This window comes from Physeter macrocephalus, chromosome 16 (assembly GCF_002837175.3).
Source record: "Physeter macrocephalus isolate SW-GA chromosome 16, ASM283717v5, whole genome shotgun sequence".
Taxonomy (NCBI): Eukaryota; Metazoa; Chordata; class Mammalia; order Artiodactyla; family Physeteridae; genus Physeter; species Physeter macrocephalus.
In genome coordinates this window covers 55,208,966-55,232,240 of record NC_041229.1, presented here as the reverse complement: position 1 = coordinate 55,232,240, position 23,275 = coordinate 55,208,966, and the positions used below count along the sequence as shown (strand labels likewise).

Genomic DNA, 23,275 nt, shown 5'->3' with positions numbered 1-23,275 from the left:
CCTTCTATGTTCTGAAAAAGACTGAAGAAAATTGGTATAATTTCTTCCGTAAATGTTTGGTAAAATTCACTACTGAACCCATCTGAGCCTGGTGTTCCATTTTAGAAGGTTAATTACTGATCCAATTTCTTTAATAGAGACTTGTGCATATTATCTATTCTTCTGTTGTGAGATTTAGCAGATTGTCCCTTTCAATTAATTGGTCCATTTCATCTAGGTTATCAAATCTGTGGGAATCAAGTTATTCACAGCATTCCTTTATTATCCTTTTAGTGTCCATGGGATATACAGTGATGTCCTCTTTTTCATTTCTGATATTAGTAATCTGTGTCCCCTTTCTTTGTTTTCTTAGCCTGGATAGAGGCTCATAAATTTTATTGATCTTTTCAAAGAACTACCCTTTGCTTTATACATATATATTCAATACTATAAATTTCCCTCTAACCACTGTTTTCACTGCAAATTTTCAACTGCAAATTTTGGTAATTTGCGTGTTTATTTTCATTTAATTCAAAATATTTTAAAATATTCTCTTGAGATTTTTTTTGACGCATGTGTTATTGAGAAGTGTACTGCTTAATGTCCAACTATCCGGGGATTTTACAGTTATCTTTCTGTTACTGATTTCTAGTTTAACTTCATCGTGGTCTGAGAGCCGACACTGTATGTTTCTAGGTATTCGATTTTCAGACGATCAAATATGTAAAATCCTCTCTTTTTTGATGGATTCCTATTTTTTGATGAAATATTCCATTTGATTTTTACATTGTAAAGTTCACTTAATTTATACATTTATCAATCATTAAGAAGACTTACGGCTTAAAAAAAATAGAATTCTAAATACTAGATAATTTTTCTTACATTGTTTTCTTTTAGTGATTAGGCAGAAACATGTTTCCAACACCAAAATTTCCAAGAAACTAAGTTTTACTTTAAACAAATAGCTTTAAACAAGAGAAGCAGGCTTTTTATTTCACTAGTAAAAAATAATATTCACTAGTAAAGAAAAATACCCAAGTGCAATCTATTAAATTTAAAAGTCAAAATTCTATTTGCTTTACTTAACTTACTACCTCAATTTCTAAAGGTATTTCTTGCTAAAAAGATGACTGCCTCCTCATAAACTCTACTTAACATAAACCTGCAAGTTTAGAAAATGTTTTTAACAGTATCTGTCAGCCTTAAGATAATTATTTCTCCACAATATAGGAAGGGCAAATGTTCTCACTTCTATAAGCTCAGTTCTACTACCCCATAATTTGTATCCACTGATGCTGGCTCAGCCCATGAAAGAAATACTCTTACACAAGTCAATTCTTTAAATGTATACAGACAGTTATATCTCCCTAAATTTCTGCTAAAGTATTTTCATTTCATTAAATCATCTTTGTGGTTCTCCTCATAAATAACTCATTATACTATATTAATATTCTTCTTAGAGTTTGGCATCCAAATCTAAATACTATACTCCAGGCAGATTCTCATCAGTGCCAAATGAAATGATGCCCTACATTATTTTGGGTACCTAATGTATTTTAATGACAACTAAGATCTCAACTTTCAGGAAAGGAAAGAATAATAACATAATGCTTTTGCATTCAACCTTCACAAAAATGAGAGACCTATATGGATAAAACGGTTCACTACATTTGTCCAAAACAGCACTAGTATGTCAAATTAAAGCTAACTGAAATACTGTCGTGTCACAGGACACATTGAGAAACTATCGAAACTACGGTACTTCCCCAGAAAATACATAGATTAATTACAACTAAGAGCTACTGCTTAAAATATAAAGGATTCGGGCTTCCCGGGTGGCGCAGTGGTTGAAAGTCCGCCTGCCGATGCAGGGGACATGGGTTCGTGCCCCGGTCCGGGAGGATCCCACATGCCGCGGAGCGGCTAGGTCTGTGGGCCATGGCCACTGAGTCTGCGCTCCTCAACGGGAGAGGCCACAACAGTGAGAGGCCCACGTACCACAATAAATAAATAAATAAATAAAGGATTCCACAGGTGCATGAAGCTCATCTAGAGATGTCAGAGCTGTACTATTCACTACCATATCCCCCACTGCTCAACACAGTGCCAATTACACAAGTAGGCATGTGATAGAAATCTATTAGTTTAATGAAATAAAGGAACATTAATGTGACAATCAGATGTTTAGAATTTGGCTTTAATTACCTGAAATCAGAGTCAAAAACCCAATGTTTTATTAATGATCCCAAATATTACTGCGTATTTGCGAAAAGTTGCCCGGCAAATTTGCCCTTTTCTCTTCCTGCTGATAAATATTTCTTTTATGAAGAAACTAAGTTTCAATCGTTGGGGACAGAAGTTGTAAGAAAAGACAATAGTTTAACTGGGAGAAAAGGAACAAATTTTTATCAAGCATGTACTATGGCCCTAGTATGATTTCTCTTATAGTTCTCAGAAAAACTTAACAGGGAAGTATTATCATCTTCATTTTAGGAAAGAGTATCAGAGAAATTAAGTAATCTGCCTACAGATGATAAGCAGAAGAACCCAGATTCAAACAGTTATTAACTATAAAATCTATGCTCTTTTTCTCACATCATGCACTGGGGTATAATCTACTTAAAACAGTGTAAACTAGAAGTTGTTTTAAGAGTGTATGACTGATTAATAATAACCGTAATAATTTTTCTCTGTCATATGTTCTTCATCTACAAGGCAGAAGACAATATGTCTTAAACAACTATACAAGTTTGATATAGGAATTAGAAGTGCTGGTAAAACATAATGAACAGAACATCATTTAATGTATGTATTCATAGGGAAAGATGGTGAGTATATTTTATTTCAGGAACATTTTGTTGATCTAAATTTAGTAAATTAACTACATGGAAAACCATATTATAATATGAGGAAAGGATGCTTATAAAACAATCCCCCAACAGCTCATTTAATGTTTATCCTTAGGGCATGAAAGTTGACCTTCCCTGACCCAAACAATTATTATGAATTTCTACGAATTATCTCTTCGAAACATTAATAAATGACCACTAACAAAAATCTGCTAAATCTGAGCAAAAACAAAGATGAGTTACAGTTAAAAGAGTTTTTCATAAGCCAGTGGATATATATCTATTAGTTATCCCTACTGTAGTTATAAATCCCGATATTTTCAAACTTAATATAAATTGTGAGAATTAAAAGAATAAATTCTAAATAATTAATTTCCAAAAACAGAAAATTGGACACACAAAGATTCTGAATAACAGTCCCAGTCACTTATCAATTTAAAAGAAAGTTTTATTTTAAGGTTTTACATTAAATGTTTCTGTTCAAAATATATTTGTCAATACAAATATAAGAAATCAAGGTTTTTCGAAAAAGATTAGGGCAAAGGGTCCAAGATGTTGGACCACCAGAGACCTCCTGGACCCATGTAATATTAATAAGCGAGAGCTCTCCCAGAGATCTCCATCTCAACACTAAGACTGAGCTCCACCCAACGTCCAGCAGGCTCCAGTGCTGCACACCCCATGTCGAACAACTAACAAGACAGGAACACAACCCCACACATTAGCAGAGAGGCTGCCTAAAGTCATACTAAGTTCACAGACACCCCAAAATATGCCACCAGATAAGGCTCTGCCCACCAGAGGGACAAGATCCAGCCTCATTCACCAGAACACAGGCACCAGTCCCCCTGCAAGAAAGCCTACACAAGCCACTGAACCAATCTAACCCACTGGGGGTAGACACCAGAAATAAGAGGAACTATGAACCTGCAGCCTGCGAAAAGTAGACCCCAAACACAGTAAGTTAAAAAAATGAGAGGACAGAGAAAAAATATGCAGCAGATGAAGGAGCAAGGTAAAAACCCACCAGACCAAAGAAATGAAGAGAAAACAGGAAGTCTACCTGAAAAAGGATTCAGAGTAATGATAGTAAAGATGATCCAAAATCTCAGGAATAGAATGGAGAAAATACAAGAAACATTTAACAAGGATCTAGAAGAACTAAAGAGAAAACAATGATAAATACAATAAATGAAATTACAAATACTCTAGAAGAAATCAGTAGCAGAATAACTGAAGCAGAAGCACAAATAAGTGACCTGGAAGACAGAATAGTGGAAATAACTACTGCAGAGCAGAATAAAGAAAAAAGAATGAAAAGAATTGAGGACAGTCTCAGAGACCTCTGGGACAATATTAAATGCACCTACATTCAAATGATAGGGGTCCCAGAAGAAGAAGAGAAAAAGAAAGGGTCTGAGAAAATATTTGAAGAGATTATAGTCGAAAACTAGTCAATCAAGTCCAGGAAGGTCCAGGAAGTGCAGAGTCCCATTCAGGATAAACCCTAGGATAAACATGCCAAGACACACATTAATCAAACTATCAAAAATTAAAAACAATGAAAAAATATTGAAAGTAGCAAGGGAAAAGCAACAAAAACCTACAAGGGAATTCCCATAAGGTTAACAGCTGATCTTTCAGCAGAAACTCTGCAAGCCAGAAGGGAGTGGCAGGATATATTTAAAGTGATGAAAGGGAAAAACCTACAACCAAGATTACTCTACCCAGCAAGGATCTCATTCAGATTCAACAGAGAAATTAAAACCTTTACAGACAGCAAAACTTAAGAGAATTCAGAACCACCAAACCCACTTTACAACAAATGCTAAAGGAACTTTTCTAAACAGGAGACACAAGAAAAGGAAAAGACCTACAAAAACAAACCCCAAACAATTAAAATGGTAATAGGAACATATGTATCAATAATTACCTTCAATGTAAATGGAGTAAATGCTCCAACCAGAAGACATACAATGGCTGGATGGATACAAAAACAAGACCCGTATATATGCTATCTACAAGAGACCCACTTCAGACCTAGGGACACATACAGACTGAAAGTGAGGGGATAGAAAAAGATATTCCATGTAAACGGAAATCTAAAGAAAGGTGGAGTAGCTATTCTCCTATCAGATAAAATAGACTTTAAAATAAAGACTATTACAAGAGACAAAGAAGGACACTACATAACGATCAAGGGATCAATCCAAGAAGATAAAACAATTGTAAATATTTATGCATCCAACATAGGAGCACCTCAATACATAACGCAAATGCTAACTGCCATAAAAGGGGAAATCGACAGTAACACAATCATATTAGGGGACTTTAACAACCCACTTTCACCAATGGACAGATCATCCCAAATAAAAATAAATAAGGAAACACAAGCTTTAATATGTTAAGTCCATCTTTATCAGTTAAAGACTTAACTGATACTTATAGGACATTCCATCCAAATACAACAGAATACACTACTTTCTCAAGTGCACATGGAACATTCTCCTGGATAGATCATATCTTGGGTCACAAATCAAGCCTCAGTAAATTTAAGAAAATTGAAATCGTATCAAGCATCTTTTCTGACCACTACGCTATGAGACTAAATATCAATTACAGAAAAAAAAAAACCTGTAGAAAATACAAACACATGGAGGCTAAAGAATACACTACGAAATAACCAAGAGATCACAGAAGAAATACAAGAGGAAATAAAAAACTACCTAGAAATAAATGACAATGAAAATACGACAACCCAAAACCTATGGGATGCAGCAAAAGCAGTTCTAAAAGGGAAGTTTATAGCTATACAAGCCTACCTCAAGAAACAAGAAACATCTCAAACAAACTAACTGTACACCTAAAGCAATTAGAGAAAGAAGAACAAAAAAACCCCAAAGTTAGCAGAAGGAAAGAAATCATAAAGATCAGATCAGAAATAAATAAAAAAGAAATGAAGGAAACAATAGCAAATCTCAATAAAACTAAAAGCTGGTTCTTTGAGAAGATAAACAAAATTGATAAACCATTAGCCAGACTCATCAAGAAAAAAAGGGAGAAGACTCAAATCAACAGAATTAGAAATGAAAATGGAGAAGTAACAACTGACACTGCAGAAATACAAAGCATCATGAGAGACTACTACAAGCAACACTATGCCAATAAAATGGACAACCTCAAAGAAATGGACAAATGATTAGAAAAGTACAACCTACCAAGAGTGAACCAGGAAGAAATAGAAAATATGAACAGACCAATCACAAGCACTGAAGTTGAAACTGTGACTAAAAATCTTCCAACAAACAAAAGCCCAGAATCAGATGGCTTCACAGGCGAATTATATCAAACATTTAGAGAAGAGCTAACACCTATCCTTCTCAAATTCTTCCAAAATACAGCAGAGGGAGGAACACTCCCAAACTCATTCTACGAGGCCACCATCACCCTGATGCCAAAAACAGACAAAGATGTAACAAAAAAAGAAAACTACTGGACAATATCACTGATGAACACAGATGCAGAAATCCTCAACAAAATATTAGCAAACAGAATCCAACAGCACATTAAAAGGATGGTACATGAAGATCAAGTGGGGTTTATCCCAGGAATGCAAGGATTCTTCAGTATATGCAAATCAATCAATGGGATACACCTTATTAACAAACTGAAGGAGAAAATTCAGCACCCATTTATGATAAAAACTCTCCAGAAAGTAGGCATATATGACAAACCCAGAGCCAACATCGTTCTCAATGGTGAAAAACTGAAACCATTTCCTCTAAGATCAGGAACAAGACAAGGTTGTCCACTGTCACCACTATTATTCAACATAGTTTTGGAAGTTATAGCAATGACAATCAGGGAAGAAAAAGAAATAAAAGGAATCCAAACTGGAAAAGAAGTAAAGCTGTTATTGTTTGCAAATGACATGATATTAAACATAGAGAATCCTAAAGATGCTACCAGAAAACTACTAGAGCTAATCAATGAATTTGGTAAAGTAGCAGGGTATAAAATTAATGCACAGCAATCTCTTGCATCCTATACACTAACAATGAAAAATCTGAAAGACAAATTAAGGCAATGCTCCCATTTACCACTGCAACAAAAAGAATAAAATACCTAGGAATAAATCTACCCAAGAAGACAAAAGACCTGTATGCAGAAAACTTAAGGCACTGATGAAAGAAATTAAAGACGATACAAACAGACAGAGAGATATACCATGTTCTTGGATTGGAAGAATCAACACTGTGAAAATGACTATACTACCCAAAGCAATCTACAGAATCAATGCAATCCCAACCAAACTACCAATGGCATTTTTCACAGAAGCAGAACAAAAAAATCTTAAAATTTGTATGGAGACACAAAAGACCCTGAATAGCCAAAGCAATCTTTTTTTTTTTTTTTTTTTTTGTGGTATGCGGGCCTCCCTCTGTTGTGGCCTCTCCCGTGCGCCACCAGGGAAGCCCCCATGACTCTTTGAATTACGGTTTTCTCAGGGTGTATGCCCAGTAGTGGGATTGCTGGGTCATATGGTAGTTATATTTTTAGTTTTTTTACTTCACAGAGTGAAGTAAGTCAGAAAGAGAAAAACAAATACTGTATGCTAACACATATATATGGAATCTTAAAAAAAAAAAAGGTTCTGAAGAACCTAGGGGCAGGACAGGAATAAAGACACAGACATAGAGAATGGACTTGAGGACATGGGGCAGGGAGCTGAAGCTGGGACGAGGTGAGAGAGTAGCACTGACATATATATACTACCAAATGTAAAACAGATAGCTAGTGGAAAGCAGCTGTATAGCACAGGGAGATCAGCTTGGTGCTTTGTGACTACCTAGAAGGGTGGGATTGGGAGGATGGGAGGGAGTTGCAAGAGGGAGGGGATATGGGGATATATGTATACATATAGCTGATTCACTATGTTACACAGCAGAAATTAACACAACACTGTAAAGCAATTATACTCCAACAAAGATGTAAAAGAAAAAAAATAAATAAATTAAGAATAGAGGGACTTCCCTGGTGGCACAGTGGTTAAGAATCCACCTGCCAATGCAGGGGACATGGGTTCGATCCCTGGTCTGGGAAGATCCCACATGCCGCACAGCAACTAAGCCTTTGCGCCACAACTACTGAGCCTGTGCTCTAGAGCCCGCGAGCCACAACTACAGAAGCCTGTGCGCCTACAGCCTGTGCTCTGCAGCAAGAGAAGCCACTGCAATGAGAAGCCTGCACACCACAACAAAGAGTAGCCCCTGCTAGCCACAACTAGAGAAAGCCTGCATGCAGCAATTAAGACCCAGAGCAGCCAAAAATAAATAAGTAAAATAAATAAATAAATAAATGAAAGAAATTAAGAATAGGAAAAAAAAAAGATCAGGCCAAAAAAAGTAGAACGTTCCTCAGATTTCTTCAGACCTCAGTAAAGAAATGTATGCATGGGAAAAACTGAAAATATAGTTAAGTGTCAGATGAATTAGCCACATTAATGAGTAATAAACAAATAATGCCTAATAGAAAACTATATAGCTAAATAAAAATCAAATAATGTTTTCCTGGGAATTTTCTGGCAGTCCAATGGTTAGGACGTTGGGCTTTCACTGCCGAGGAAATGGGTTTGATCCCTGGTCCAGGAACTAAGATCCTGAAGCTGTGCAACAAAGCCAAAAAATATATATATAATGTTTTTCTTACATTTCTTTCCAAACGATGAGTTTCTGTGTGCATATTACCTATGCATCATTATTTTTCAGATTCCAGCTCACTGCTAAATATATTTATTTATTTGACAAATAACTGAGCACCTGCTATGGGTATTATGCTGGGCACTAGGCTAGGTCCTGGAAATTCCCAATCCCATAAAAAGAAAAGGATCACCTAGCTTTAGAGATTATATTCCAGTAGAGAAGAGATCAAAGTAAGAAACATGCAAATAAACATTCAAAAAATTCCAATAAAAGATACCTGACGATGCATTTCCATGAAGAGCCGTCTTGATCATCTTGTTCTTCTATATACATTCTGACATTGTGATCTTGATCCAACTGGTACCAGTACATGAGGCCATCTTTGTCACGGCCAATTGGCTGGAGACGCATGGTATCGGCATCCTCCTCATTGATAATATTCTTGAATTTGAGATTGTCATCAAACTGACACTCACAGAGGTACTGGAAAATAGTCATAACATGGTTGAAAATACCCCATAAATGTTTCTCCATCAAAATAAATGTGATATGTTCAACCAAGGAACAGATGTGGGGATAGGAGAAAGAATACGTTTAGTTTTATCCATCTTTCACTTTCCTCTCTCCCCTTTTGTACACTTATTTTACAGTAACCAACTTTAAAACATAAATTTCTAAGTTAACATTTAATTTTTGTATTACAGAAATTTATAGGTTTAACCCAGCCAATGACACAGAAGTGAAGTTATATTTTAAAGCGATGAGTCTGTTTGTACTAAAGTTTCCCAAATTTGTTCATGGTATAAAATTTTCAATCACTCCTTCTCTCTTAAAGATTTTAGATGAACTTAATTCTTGAAATGGCTATATATTTTTGAAAGCTTGAGATACATACAGTTTTTAAGGAAGGCAGTCTTATTGATAACTGCCTCTGTGGAATTCTCTTTAAAAAAAAATACTGACACCACCAAATTGGAAGAACTAATTTTTTATTAAAATTTTTGTGTATGATTAGCGTATAAAGTCAGATTTCTTCCCTGGACCTATCTGCCCAGGCAAATAATACATGACGTTCCTATCATAGCCTCTTTGCCTTTGCCTGTGGTGTCTAGGCCCGTAGACTCTCTTCTATAAAGGTAGTTTTCCCCTTCATTATGCTGACCACATTGCTGATAAATAGGGCCAACACTGAAGCAAGCAAGGAGAAAAAGGGGAACTCAAACTTGAAAATAAATCTTTACTTTGAGAAGACCTATTTTAATTAAGTAGGTTTGGTTATGTGAGACTTTTATTAAGTACACACTGGCATGCCCCATGTCATCTGGAAAACTAATGATCAAATTACTAATTTTGTAAATCAGTAAAAGATTAACCACAGTTTACCGTATTTGTTAACAATGATTGTGAAGGCTGCAAATAATGCATAAAATTAATGTGGGGTTTACCCATTCTACTATTGTCCCTACAAGCAGAGATCATTAAACCTAGATATACTTGTATATTGAAAAACAACCAAAAACAGTAATTTAAAGAACAGTTTTATCACCAAAAAATAAACAAGAAAAAGAAAAATCTATTGTCCTTTTCCACTAACGGTAAAAATGTCTACCTGGGGACTTCCCTGGTGGTCTAGTGGTTAAGACTAGGTGCTTCCACTGCAGGGGGTGTAGGTTCGATCCCTGGTCGGGGAACTAAGATCCCACATGCCGCAGGCATGGGCCCCCCACCAAAAGTCTACTTCCTAGTTATTTCCCAATTCAACCAGAAGGAGTGAAAAGTGAATTTTTTAATTAAAATAACTGTAACAAATAATAAATTTTTTACCTTTAAGAGTGCTAACTTGCATTCAACACTCATTTCAAGATAGCCTTTCTTCTCCATCTCCCATGCCCAGGTGCTGTTAAACTCTTGACATATCTGTCAGAGAAAGTTAAAGTCTTAATACATAAAAGCAATTTAAATTTACATTGGTAATTTTGTTGTACAATTATGTTAACTGTTTTGTTAATATATAAAGAAAAAAGTTTATACCAAACACAACTGAATCCAATCCCACCCTGAAATGCCTACTACTTAAATATACCAGAAATGTTTACTACTGTTTGATGATTGAATTTAAGGTAAGTAGTGATCCCTTGCAGCTTTCTCCTCTGCTCTCAAGAGTTTTATATACACTTTTGTGGCACATTTTCCCAAATGCAAGTAATTATCTATTCCACCTCTCCAAATAGCCTAGAAGTTCCTCGTGGGCAAGGACAATAGTTTATTCATCTCTATGCCTACAACGGAAGCTAAAAAAAAACATGCCAAACTGTAGGCACATTTTTATTTAAGTAACTCTCCAACTCAAAGTCCTCCTAATTATGGGTAAAGATTCCACTGCTTGGCATTTGAGACCTTCTATAATGTGGCATTAACTTAAATTTCTAGGCTTCTCTTCTCATACAAACATTGCAAGCAAACCAGAGACACTTTAACAGGATGAGGAAAGAAGATCTGGATAACCATTCCACTTATCAGGAGATGCACCATGGGCTTTATGACCTCTGTGAGCCAGTTTCTTCAGCAATAAAAGGGGAGCAGTAATAATACTGACCTTAAAGGTTGTGAAATAGGCATAAAAAATGATATAAAGTGCCTAGAAACTTCATGCTCTTTTTCCAATCCAAGGAACAAAGAGTATAATGAAGGTCAAGGGAGAAGAACCAATACAAGGCACAAAATTATCTGGGAGCCGGGCAATTAGCTAGAAGCGCTGGCAGGAGAAAAACAAACAGGCAAGTGAAACTGCTTTATATAACCACCTCAGCCTAGGAATAAGACCAGGCTGGCCCTCCTGGGAGGGCTACCCTTTTCCTCTCCTGTACCGGTGTCATCTTTGTGGTTTTTTTTTTTTTTTTTTTTTTTTTTTTACCAAGTTAGAATAGAATGCAGTATGGCCAGGAACTATATCATGGGGGATCTTCAAAGGCAAAAAGGAAGAATGAGCTCTCCATTCTCTGGAATACCATACTTCCTCTTACTGATAGCACTACATTTTGTAGAGAAAAAAAATTGAGATACACAGAATAAGGGAAATTTCTGGAATATTATGCAAGGAAGACCTCAAATGATTATATCAAAACCTAAAGGTCAACATGTGAATAGACACTTTGCCAAAGAATATATATAAGTGGCCAAAAAGCACAGGAAAAGACAGTCAATGCCCTTAGTCATTAGGGAAATGCAAATCAAAACCACAATGAAATACTACTTCATACTTGTTAGGACAGCTGTAATCAAAAAGAAGGATAGGGGCTTCCCTGGTGGCACAGTGGTTGAGAAACCGCCTGCCAATGCAGGGGACATGGGTCCAAGCCCTGGTCCGGGAAGATCCCACATGTTGTGGAGCAACTAAGCCCGTGCGCCACAACAACCGAGCCTGTGCTCTAGAGCCCACGCACCACAACTACTGAAGCCCATGTGCCTAGAGCCCGTGCTCTGCAACAAGAGAAGCCACTGCAATGAGATGCCTGCGCACCACAATGAAGAGTAGCCCCTGCTCACCGCCAGCTAGAGAAAAAGCCCACGCAGCAACGGAGACCCAACGCAGCCAAAAGTAAATAAATTAAATAATTTTTTTTTTTTAAAAAGGATAGTAGCAAATGATGGGAATGTAAAATGGTGCAGCCGCTTTGTAAAAAAAAGTTTAGCAATTCCTCAAAATGTTAACACTGAGTTACCACATGACTTAGCAATTCCACTCCTCGGTATGTACTCCCCCAAAATGAAAACATATACTGTACAAATGTTCATCACAGTATAACAGCCAAAAGGTGGGAACAACCCAAATTTCCATCAACTGATGAATGAATAAAATAATAAGTGGAATATAAATACAATGGGATTTTGTGCATCCCTGAAAAGAAATGAAGTAGTGATATATTGTACAGCACGGATGAACATCAAAACACGACGCCATGTGAAAGAAACCAGATATAAAAGGTCACAAATTTATTAAAGTTTGTATGTGGAATTTCCACAGGAGTCAAATCCATATAGACAAAATTCATTAGCAGTTGCTAGTGGGTAAGCAGAGGGAGGAACAGACAGTGGTGGCTATGGGCAGATTTCGTTTCAGAGTAACAAAAATGCTCTACAATTATGATAGTGTTCTACAGTTAAGATAGCACACATCCTTGTGAATATGCTTAAAAACACTGAATTGCATATTTTTAAAGAGTGAATTTCATGGTATGTGAATAATATCTCAATTTAAAAAAATCAGACAGAGAGACAGCCAACAACACAGAGCCAAGCTTATGACTTGGATGAAGCATTTCTTGAGTGTTCTACTGTATACCACACCCCTAGAAAAAGATGTAGGCTAAAGCTGAGTGTGGGGAAGTTCAGTTTCACCAAAGGGGCCGAGAATGACACAGCTCCAAAGCATGGCCAACAGCTCACAGCGTCAGACACCAAATACAGCTGAACAACTGTTGATTATCATTTACTGTGTGAAAGCGGAGGAAAGAGAAAGAGAGGTAGATAGAGATAATTAAGATATAAGCCTCTGCTTCCTCACTACTTAGCTTCAATTTACTGACCTTCATTTACAATGCTTAGGGTGTAAAAACTCTGTTGTGCTGATATTCAGAGATAAACATGCTATTCATTTTCTGTTTCTTTAAGGGCAATGTAGACATACTACTGTGCCATTTGAGGTACTACCCCCACCACCAAAGGCATATTAATTAGATTTGCCCAAATAGCCCTAACCTATTGTTACCAGAAAGTAAATACTGCAAATAAAACCTGCAAATAAAAAAGGTACTCTAAATGACACTTAAATAATTCTTTTGCAGGACTATATAATCTCACCAAGAGTCAGCAAACTTTTTCTAAGGGACAAACAGGAAATAATTTAGGCTTTGTGACCATATGGCCTCTTTTTCAACTATTCAACTCTGCCGTTATAGTGCAAAAGCAGTCACAGAAAATACATAAACAAGTGAGCTTCACTGTATTACAATACCACTTTATAAGGAAATTTGAATTTCATATAATTTTCATATGTCAACCATTCTCCCGACCATTTAAATATATAAAACCATTCTTAGTTTTCAAGCCATACATAAACAAGCAGCAGGCCAGATTTGACCCAGGGGCCACAGTTTGCCTAGAGAACCAGAAATTAGCTTTGTTTATCAGAGACTGTCTAGACAGTTATTCTTGGGACCTTAAAGCAAGGGGATCCCTAGAAGATTGGTAATTCACATTAACTCCCCATGTTCCAACTTGATTCTAACCAAGCAGCCTTGTATCAATATATAATTATAATTTGGTTTTGCATACAATTCCTCTTTAGAGAATGTTCCAATATCCAAAACATTCATATTTATCACCATAAGTTATAATTCCATAATACTGGTTTTAAGTTTGACTCTCTCTAAATGTAGTTAATGAGCGGTCACATCTTCTTGCGTCCCCCTGTATGGTGCCTAAGGAACAGTCTTTCTAATACACACCCAAAATCAAATGTCCTGTGCCTGCAAGGCTGAATGCCATTCAGCCTGGGAGACCTCTTGGCTGGCTGCCAGCTGTCGCTCCAAAACTCCCTGTGTCTATTCTTCTTAACTTCTACAGAGAAAAACAAGGTTGAGGATGGAAAATAAAGGGGAGGGGGCGTGGGGGGGCATTTAAAAGTTCACATCAGCTCAATATTTATAAGAAAGGTAGTTTCACATGCCTACACAGCAAATACACAGAATTGATCTCAGTGAGATCATTAACATATTAATCTTAGATTCATATACACAGTGGAAGTACCAGTAATTCTCTTTTTGGCAGTTCGAAAGATAAGGCTTAAAAAGGAGGAGGGGTATAGAAAAACTGCAAAAACTCTCAGCATGAATATCCAAACACCTGCACTGAGAGACCAGACCAAACTCTAGCATGGCTTCTATCAGCCTAAGGACACGTCCCTAGCACAACCCTGCTCCTCCCTCACTGCTGTCTAGAAAACTCAAGGTTGCCAAAAGAATTTATTGTTTGTTCCAGCCAATACCTGATCTAGGTCCCTCACCTCCTTTTTTTCTTTTTGGCCATGCTGGGCAGCTTGCAGGATCTTAATTCCCCGACCAGGAATCGAACCTGGGCCACCTCAGTGAAAGCGCCAAGTACTAACAACAAGACTGCCAGGGAATTCCCCCATTAATTTCAAAAACAAATATAAACTTAAAATTGTAAATCTTTCCTCTGTCCCTCTGAGATGTGTATATATCTCCTACAAGACAGGGTGTCCTTCTCAAGGACCTGAATGCCATTCCTTTTATATGTAATCATCAGACTCTGTGGGAGGGTAGAAGTCTAGTAACTAGCATAGTTAGCAGGCACAAAAGCCCTAATCAAGCTAACTTTGACCAACTCTCATACCAGATGTTTGTGATTTTTGAATTTCCCTAACCCTGCTCGACCCTTTTACTCCCTCATTACCATCTCCCCAACTCCCTCATTCTCCCTTTAAAACAGCAGCCACCTCTGGGCAAACTGAAATTAAGCTCAAGCTCCATCTACTACTGTAACCGAGCAGGACCCCATGGGGGCCTTCCCGGGACAGCCCTTTCCCCCATATCCTCTGCTTTAGTTCCTCTCTGAAGTACCTAGGTAACAGTATTTGATGCACATTTCCTGAGTTGTTTTACAGATGTGAAAACCCCCCACCAAATGGAAGATGTTAACTACTTGATGACCATGAGCACATAGGTCCAGGCCTCCTGGAACCTAAGGACTGATAATGTTAACCCCTGTGACTCCACCGTTCCCTCACCACCAGCCAATCAGAGAACTGTGCATGAGCTGATCACATACCCTGAGAACCCTACCCCCAACCTGGCTTTTAAAAATGCTTTGCTGAAACCCTTCGGGGAGCTCTGGGCCTTTTAGGGCTTGAGCCACCTGTCTACTTTGCGTGGCCCTGAAATAAACCTTTCTCTGCTCCAAACTCCGATGTCTCGGTGTGTTTGGCCTCACTGTGCGTCGGGCACACGAACTTGCACTAACACTACCACCGTAGTTATTGAATAAAACCAATCATTACAGCCTTTAACTAGTGTCTGTCATTGTTTACCTTCGATGGGGGAGTCCCTGAATATCATTCAGATGAAAATCTTTATTTTACCACTGAGAGACATGAAATTTAAAGAGATTCATTTATCCAGCGATTCCACAAATATTTATTGAGTACTTGTTCTACGGCAGGAACTAGTCTAGGACCTGGAATACCATGGTAAAGAAAACAACCAACCTGCCACCATGGAGCTTATATTCTAGGAGGCAGTCAAATAGGTGAACATAAGAAAATATCAATTAGAGACAAAGGCTATGTTGAAAATAAAATAGAATACTGTGAAAGAGAAAAGTCTGAGTGCTAGTCTGGATTGGGTGCTCAGGGGAGGCCTCATTAAAAGAAGCTGACATTTGACACAAAAAGTTGAGACGTGACTGATAAAATAGAAATCAGCCACATGAAGACCTGGCATAGGAATGTTCCAGACAGAAGAAACAGCAAGCACAAAGCCTTAAGGTTTGGCATATTATAAAACCACAAAAAAAGATCAGTGTAAGTGAAGTAGAATAAGAGGGAGAGCAGCAAAAGATAAAGTTGAAGAGGTAACCAAAGGTCAAATTTATGTAGGCCAGGGTAAGAAATTAAAATCTAATTTCAAATGTGCTGGATTTTTTACAATCTTTTTTTTTTTTTGCATGGGGAGAACATAGCTCATACAGAATATTGTGTTAAATGGTGGAGAGGTTGTATTGAAAAGGGAACACCCCTACACTGCTGGTGGGAATGTAAATTGGTTTAGCCACTATGGAAAACAGTATGGAGGTTCCAAAAAAACTAAAAATAGAGTTGCCATATGATCCAGCAATCCCACTCCTGGGCATATATCCAGAGGAAATTCTAATTCGAAAAGATACACGCACTCCTTATGTTCATAGGAGCACTATTTACAACAGCCAAGACATGGAAGCAACCTAAAGGTCCACAGACAGATTAACAGATAAAGAAGATGTGGCATATATACACAATTAAATACCACTCAGTCATCAAAAAGAATGAAATAATGCCATTTTGCAGCAACATGGATGGACCCAGAGATCATCCTACTAAGTGAAATTAGAAAGAGAAAGACAAATACCATAAGATATATCACTTATATGTGGAATCTAAAATATGACAGAAATGAACTTATCTATGAAACAGAAAGAGACTCACAGACATAGGAAACTTATGGTTACCAAAGAGGATAGTGGGAGGGATAAATTAGGAGTCTGGTATTAGCAGATACATATATATAAAATACATAAACAACAAGGTCCTACTGTATAGCATAGGGAACTGTATTGAATACCCTGTAATAAACCATATGGAAAAGAAGATCAAGACTATATATATATATATATATATATATATATATATATATATGAATCAGTTTGCTGTATACCAGAAGCTAATACAACACTGTAAATCAACTATACTTCAATTAAAAAATTAAAAAATATTTTGTTAGTTTCAGGCATATGCCCAGGAATGGGATTGCTGGATCATATGGTAGCTCTATTTTTAGTTTTTTAAGGAAATCCCATACTGTTTCCCATAGTGGCTGAACCAATTTACATTCCCCCCAACAGGGTAGGAGGGTTTCAATATGATGGGAGGATTTTACATGGGGGAATAATTAGATCAGCTTTATGTTTCAAAAATGGCTGCTGTGTGTAAAATAGATTGCAGAGAGAAAAGAATGGACACTAAGAAACCAATTTTAAGGCAAGAGATAATGATGACATGGACTATGGTGGTAGTAGTGGGAACAGAAAGAACTAGACAGCTGTATTTTGAAGGTAGAATCATCAGGACTTTTGAAGAACAGATATGGAAGGTGAATGGAAAGAAAAACCAAAGGTGACATCCTAAATTCCTTGCCTTGAACAAAATGGAAGGATGAAAGTGCTTTTAATGAAGATATAAAGGAATACCTGAGAGAAAAGAGATCTCTTTCGTACCTAATGAGTTTGAGGCATGTATTAGACATCTAAGAAACATCCTTCTCAAAGTTAGTGACTGAGCTGAATCTTGAAGCTTATGACTCCTGGTTCAGAGATCTTTCCACTGGATCATATACAGTCTTTACTTAAACCTTTTCAAATCTGAGTCAAGAAGAATTTTTTGGCTGAGCTCTGAGAAGTCATCTTTGTATCCCTAGGTTGTGACAAAGTATGAGACACACAGCAGATACAAAACAAATATCTGATGAATAAACGAAAGACATAGAAAAACAATGTTTTTACCTTAATTTAAAATACTATTATTTTAAGATAACCACCAATAACTTCTATAGCCAACACATCTTAGAGTATAAATTCTTACCAGGATAATAATAATAGCTAACATTTATTGTGTGTTTACCGTGTGCCAATACTATTCCAATTGCTTTAAAATATTAACTCAGTCAATTCTCACAAGGCTTAGATGGGTGTACTGTTATCCTTAAGAGGTTCTGTGCTTCAGCCAAGAAATGAGAGAAATAGGAATTAGCATCTCTAGTAATTTATGGTGAAATCAGTAATATATTTAAGAGACCAATTAGGTCAGTTATCACCAACCAAGCTATGGAAAAAAGCTAGACTGAGAATTAGAAATCATTCAGCTCCTTTATTAAATATTCAAATTACACCTCACCAAGTCCCCATGACCTAATACTTAAATATGTCCGACTATTTTGTATATAATATTCTTTCCAGAGGACTAAATGAAACATTTACTGAGCACATTTAGTATTTGGAGGGCAAAGATGAATTAACAGATAGTCTCTGCTCTAAGAAGTTCAGAATTCAGAGAGCGAGATGGTCATGAAAACAAATAATTATAGAGGCGGAAAGCAGTCAGAGTCATCTACAAACTGAGTAACTGATATATCTATGAACTACTATGAAAATACAGAGGAGAGAAACCCTTATTCAGCCAATGGACGAAGGGAGATCAAAGAAGGTTTTATTCAAGTGGTGACATTTATGCTAGGACCTAAAGGATGAATGAGGTTTTACCAGAAAAAGAGGTAAATAAAGAGTATTTCAAAAAAAAACAGAACAGAATATGAAAACCAATGGGGATGTGAATATTTTGGTATGTTCTGTCAATGTGAAGGCAAATAGAGGAGCTCTTTATGCTGAGCCCTTACAATCCTAGATCATGAGTGTTGGGTGGTGGGTGTGGGTAGAGACAAGGCCATGAAAGTAGGTCATGGCTCATAAATATGAGGACTCAACAAGCATTTGGAAGTACTGATGAAAAACAGTTCTATTGCACTGCGCAAGACAGACAGGAGGATTCCGAGGTCAAGGAGACCCACTAAAGCCTGTTTTGCAATAATTCACGGGAAAGGTAATGAAGCTGGAGCTAAGCTTTGCAGAGGATACTCAAGAGAAGGCAGATTCAGATTGTTAGTACAGATATCTTACAAAGCAACAAGCTTTATGCCTAGTATATTATTACCTAGTAAATGTTTTACTATTTACAGTAGAACTTTCACAAACATTATTTCATTTGGAGTGGACGTTCTGTAAAATTATAAGATTTTTGAAAGCAAAAACAAAGTCTGATTCATCTTTCTATTTCCTACAGTATCTCCCAAGTTCAGGGCCTTGCTAATAGTGGACACTCAGTATTTACTGTATCAATGTTCTCCGATATAACTAGAGTCAACTTACTATTATGACGGCTATCTGGGAACACTGCCTATAAGAATGTATATTAAGAGTTATATAGAATGGATGTTTCTTTAATTCCTTAAAAATATACAGGAAATAAAAGACTGCCACTTATTTCAAGTTGGAAGGTGTTGAACCACCATGGAGAAGACAACTGTTTTGCCTGTTTGGGGGCTGGGGCGGGTGGGTGGGGGTTACTGTATACTTACTTCGGCGCTGACTGTATGCGGGTAAATGGACAAGGTCTGTCGTCTGTTTAGGGACCTGTTTTGTATTCTCCCAACCCTACACACATTTTTCTTTTCTTTTTTTAATGTACTTTTTTTTTTTTAAAACCAAGGTTGTAGAATTCCAAACTTTTTTTTTCAACCTTGGAACCTTAAGTAGAATGCCCTCAAATGGACAGATTTTAGTCCTTAGAAAGTCAGTGTGTGTGTTGCTGCTTATTTAAATACAGTTCAGGCGGGCCCCAAGAGTGCCAAGGTCCTCCCTATGCTTTCCAGATGTGCTTCTTCTTCCTAAAACCAGGAGAGGTGAGCACCTGAGCAGGGAATCTCAAGTGACTTAATTTAGTTCACCGGTGCCTACTCTGAAGCGCTGGGTGTCCGTTCTTGAAGAAACAAACTCACTGGAACGGCGTGTTTCCTTATTATATACTAATAACTTCTTATACTAATTTGTACCAGAAGTTCCTTGACTGTGACTTATGCCAAGTAATTATGAAGATTTTTTTTTCCTGAGTATTGCATGAAGGCTACCAAGTTGGAACAGGCAAGTCCTGGATGTGAAAGCTTTAATTTATCTACGTCATTCATGTGTTATTTTTGTAGCTATAGTCTCTATTTTCTTATTTGATGACCACTGAAGTATTCCTAGGCCCTGTTGTAAACCTAAGAGTTGATGTATTGGTGCAAGCAGCTGGAAGTTCAAGATGTTGTTGTGATTCTTTTTTTCTTAATCCCCCTTTCGTACATGTGATATTAAGCAGACGATGAAGCGTTACTCTTGAGGATTTAACAAGGAAGGAGAAAGAAAGACCCACATTTCTGGGTGAAGTCTTTGCCCCTCTATGTGGAAAAGTGGATTGTGACTGTTCTCAGGTCTGTCTCTTGGTAATTGCACCTGACATTAGGATCCAAAAAAAATTTTTTTTTGTTTTGCCAAGTTGTGCCTTTCCTTCTGGAATTGTAAGTGAACACAATAATAGTACCTGTTTATACTGTGAAGTGGGTATTGTTACAAAAAACACACCAGAGGTTTTCTCACTTGTTAAGCTAACAATGCCTTGTGAGTGTATGATCTACAGAGAAACCCCTGTAGTTTTTACCTGCTGATGCTGTCTGTTGGAGAATAAATTTTGGATGGTTCTTTTTTTCACCAAAAAAAAAAAAAAAAAAAAATACACACACACACACACAGGAAATATTTCGATGGCTAGATTTCTCTAACAACATGGTTTTGAAGATCAAAAGAACACAGAAACCCCAACGAGTGACCAGAGCACAGGTATGTATCAGTTAATTAGTTCATTCCACAAACAGGATAAACAGTCCATTATCAGGACTTCACTGTATGCCAGACACTGTGCTTGACATCAGGATAAGTAAGACACTACAACTCCTGCTAAAGGAACTCTTAGTGGGACAGGCAGCTGGAATCTGTTAACCTATAAATTTGCCACATTTACACATGTCAAAAATTTGAGAAGCTACTCTCAAAAGTAGTCTATTCTGAAGTCTTAGTTAAGGAAAAGGTACCTTTCAAGTATCTGACAAAAATCCAGCAAGAAAAATAAAATCTCTACCATAGCTATTTTGTATCATAGGTAAGAGTAACCATATACCTAAAATAGGCCTAAATGGAAAGTGTGTGATTGGTTAAGTACCTCTTTCCAAGAGATCTACTTAATATCAATAATCTAAATAGAAAGGGAAATAAGGCTTTAGTATAAAATAGATTGAGATTCAAATCCAGGCTCGCTCTATCAGCAGGCCGTGTGATCTTGTCAAGGTCAATCACCTCTCTGAATTTCAGGATCTTCATGTGTAAAATGGAGGTTTTGTTGCTAATAAAAGAGATGAGATTAGGAATATCAGATACTCACAGTGCCACAGCTACTTAAATAAATGCAAACCTGAAAATGGATCCAGAAAAACACAAGAACCAACTGGAACACAGCAGAAAATACACAGAGAATTAAGAGCTGGTAGGAAGTACGCTGGTATTCTTCAAACTGTACATAAACATTGTTTCATGACACTTTTGTTTCATATGTATTAAAAAAACATGTCATATTTAAACAAAATTATTGGTGACTGATTTAATTCCCTACTTTTTTTTTTTTTTTTTTTGCAGTACCTGGGCCTCTCACTGTTGTAGCCTCTCCCGTTGCAGAACGCAGGCTCAGCGGCCATGGCTCACGGGCCCAGCCGCTCCGCGGCATGTGGGACCTTCCCGGACCGGGGCACAAACCCATGTCCCCTGCATCGGTAGGCGGACTCTCAACCACTGCGCCACCAGGGAAGCCCTAATTCCCTACTTTTATTTTCTGGGTAATTAACCCTATATTATACTGAATGGCTTGCCTTGTTATACTCTGTATCCAATATGATAGCGAATATGTTGAAGCTAAGATCACTGCCAGATCTAGAGAAAATTCCCTAACTGCTGCCTTTTTAAATATTGTGAAATATATACGAATTTAGTATACAGAGATATAATGTTTACATATAAATAAACATTAAATTTGCCATTTTAACCATTAAGTGTATAATTCAGTGGCATTTATCAATCACATTCACAATGTTGTATAACCATTAACACTTTCTATTTCCCAAAGTTTTTTTTATTATCCAGACAGAAACTCTTTTTTTTTTTTTGGACATGCCATGTGGCTTATGGGATGCTAGTTCCCCGAACAGGGATTGAACCCCGGCCCTCAGCAGGGGAAGCGCAGGGTCCTAACCACTGGACCTCCAGGGAATTCCTTCCAAACAGAAACTCTTTAAACTTTAAGCAATAACTCCCCATTCTCCTTCCACCCTGCAGCACCTGGTAATCTCTAATCTACTTTATCTCTATGAATTTGCCTATTCTAGATAGTTCTTATAAGTGGAATCATCCAATATTTGTCGTTTTGTGCCTGGCTTCTTTTACTTAGCGTAATGTTTTTGAGGATTGCCCATGTGGTAGCACATATAAGAACTTCATTCCTTTTCAGGGATGAAAAATATTGCACTGTATGAACACACCACATTTTGTTTATCCATTCATCTGTTGATGGACACTTTGGTAGTTTCAACCTTTGGGCTATTATGAATTATGCTACAATAAACACTGGCATACAAGTATCTGAGTCTCTGTTTTCAATTCTTTTGTGTATATAGCTAGCAGTAGAACTGATAGGCCCCACGGCAATTCTATGTTTAGCTTTTTGAGGACGCGCCAAACTGTTTTCCACAACAGCTGCACCATTTTGCATTCCCATCAGAGTTTCAATATCTCCACAATCTCACCAATACTTATTATTTTCCTTTTTTTAAAAAACAGTCATCCTCGGGCTTCCCTGGTGGCGCAGTGGTTGAGAGTCCGCCTGCCGTTGCAGGGGATACGGGTTCGTGCCCCGGTGCGGGAGGATCCCACATGCCGCGGAGCGGCTGGACCCGTGAGCCATGGCCGCTGGGCCTGCGCGTCCGGAGCCTGTGCTCCGCAACGGGAGAGGCCACAACAGTGAGAGGCCCGCGTACCACAAAAAACAAAACAAAACAAAACAAAAAACAGTCATCCTATTAGGTATAAAGTAATATCTCATTGTGTTTTTGATTTGCATTTCCCCAGTGACTAAAGATGTTGAGCATCTTTTCATGTGCTAATTATTAATCTTTGTATATCTTTAGAGAAATGACTACTTAAAAAGTTTGCTCCTTGGGCTTCCCTGGTGGCGCAGTGGTTGCGCGTCCGCCTGCCGATGCAGGGGAACCGGGATCGCGCCCC

General features: G+C 37.5%; 1 protein-coding gene and 1 long non-coding RNA gene across 2 annotated transcripts in view; one reads left to right on the top strand and one right to left on the bottom strand.

The window, feature by feature from the left end:
- RSF1 (remodeling and spacing factor 1) overlaps positions 1-23,275 on the bottom strand; it is a 193,379-nt gene that overhangs the window by 68,651 nt on the left and 101,453 nt on the right. Inside the window, exons 3-4 of the mRNA XM_024131699.3 lie at positions 10,355-10,447; positions 8,808-9,013 (exon numbers count right to left, since the gene is read on the bottom strand). Coding sequence (XP_023987467.1) covers positions 8,808-9,013; positions 10,355-10,447 — 299 coding nt within the window. The remainder of the gene's footprint in view (positions 1-8,807; positions 9,014-10,354; positions 10,448-23,275) is intronic.
- LOC112066983 (uncharacterized) overlaps positions 1-23,275 on the top strand; it is a 105,482-nt gene that overhangs the window by 81,062 nt on the left and 1,145 nt on the right. The window lies entirely within an intron of this gene.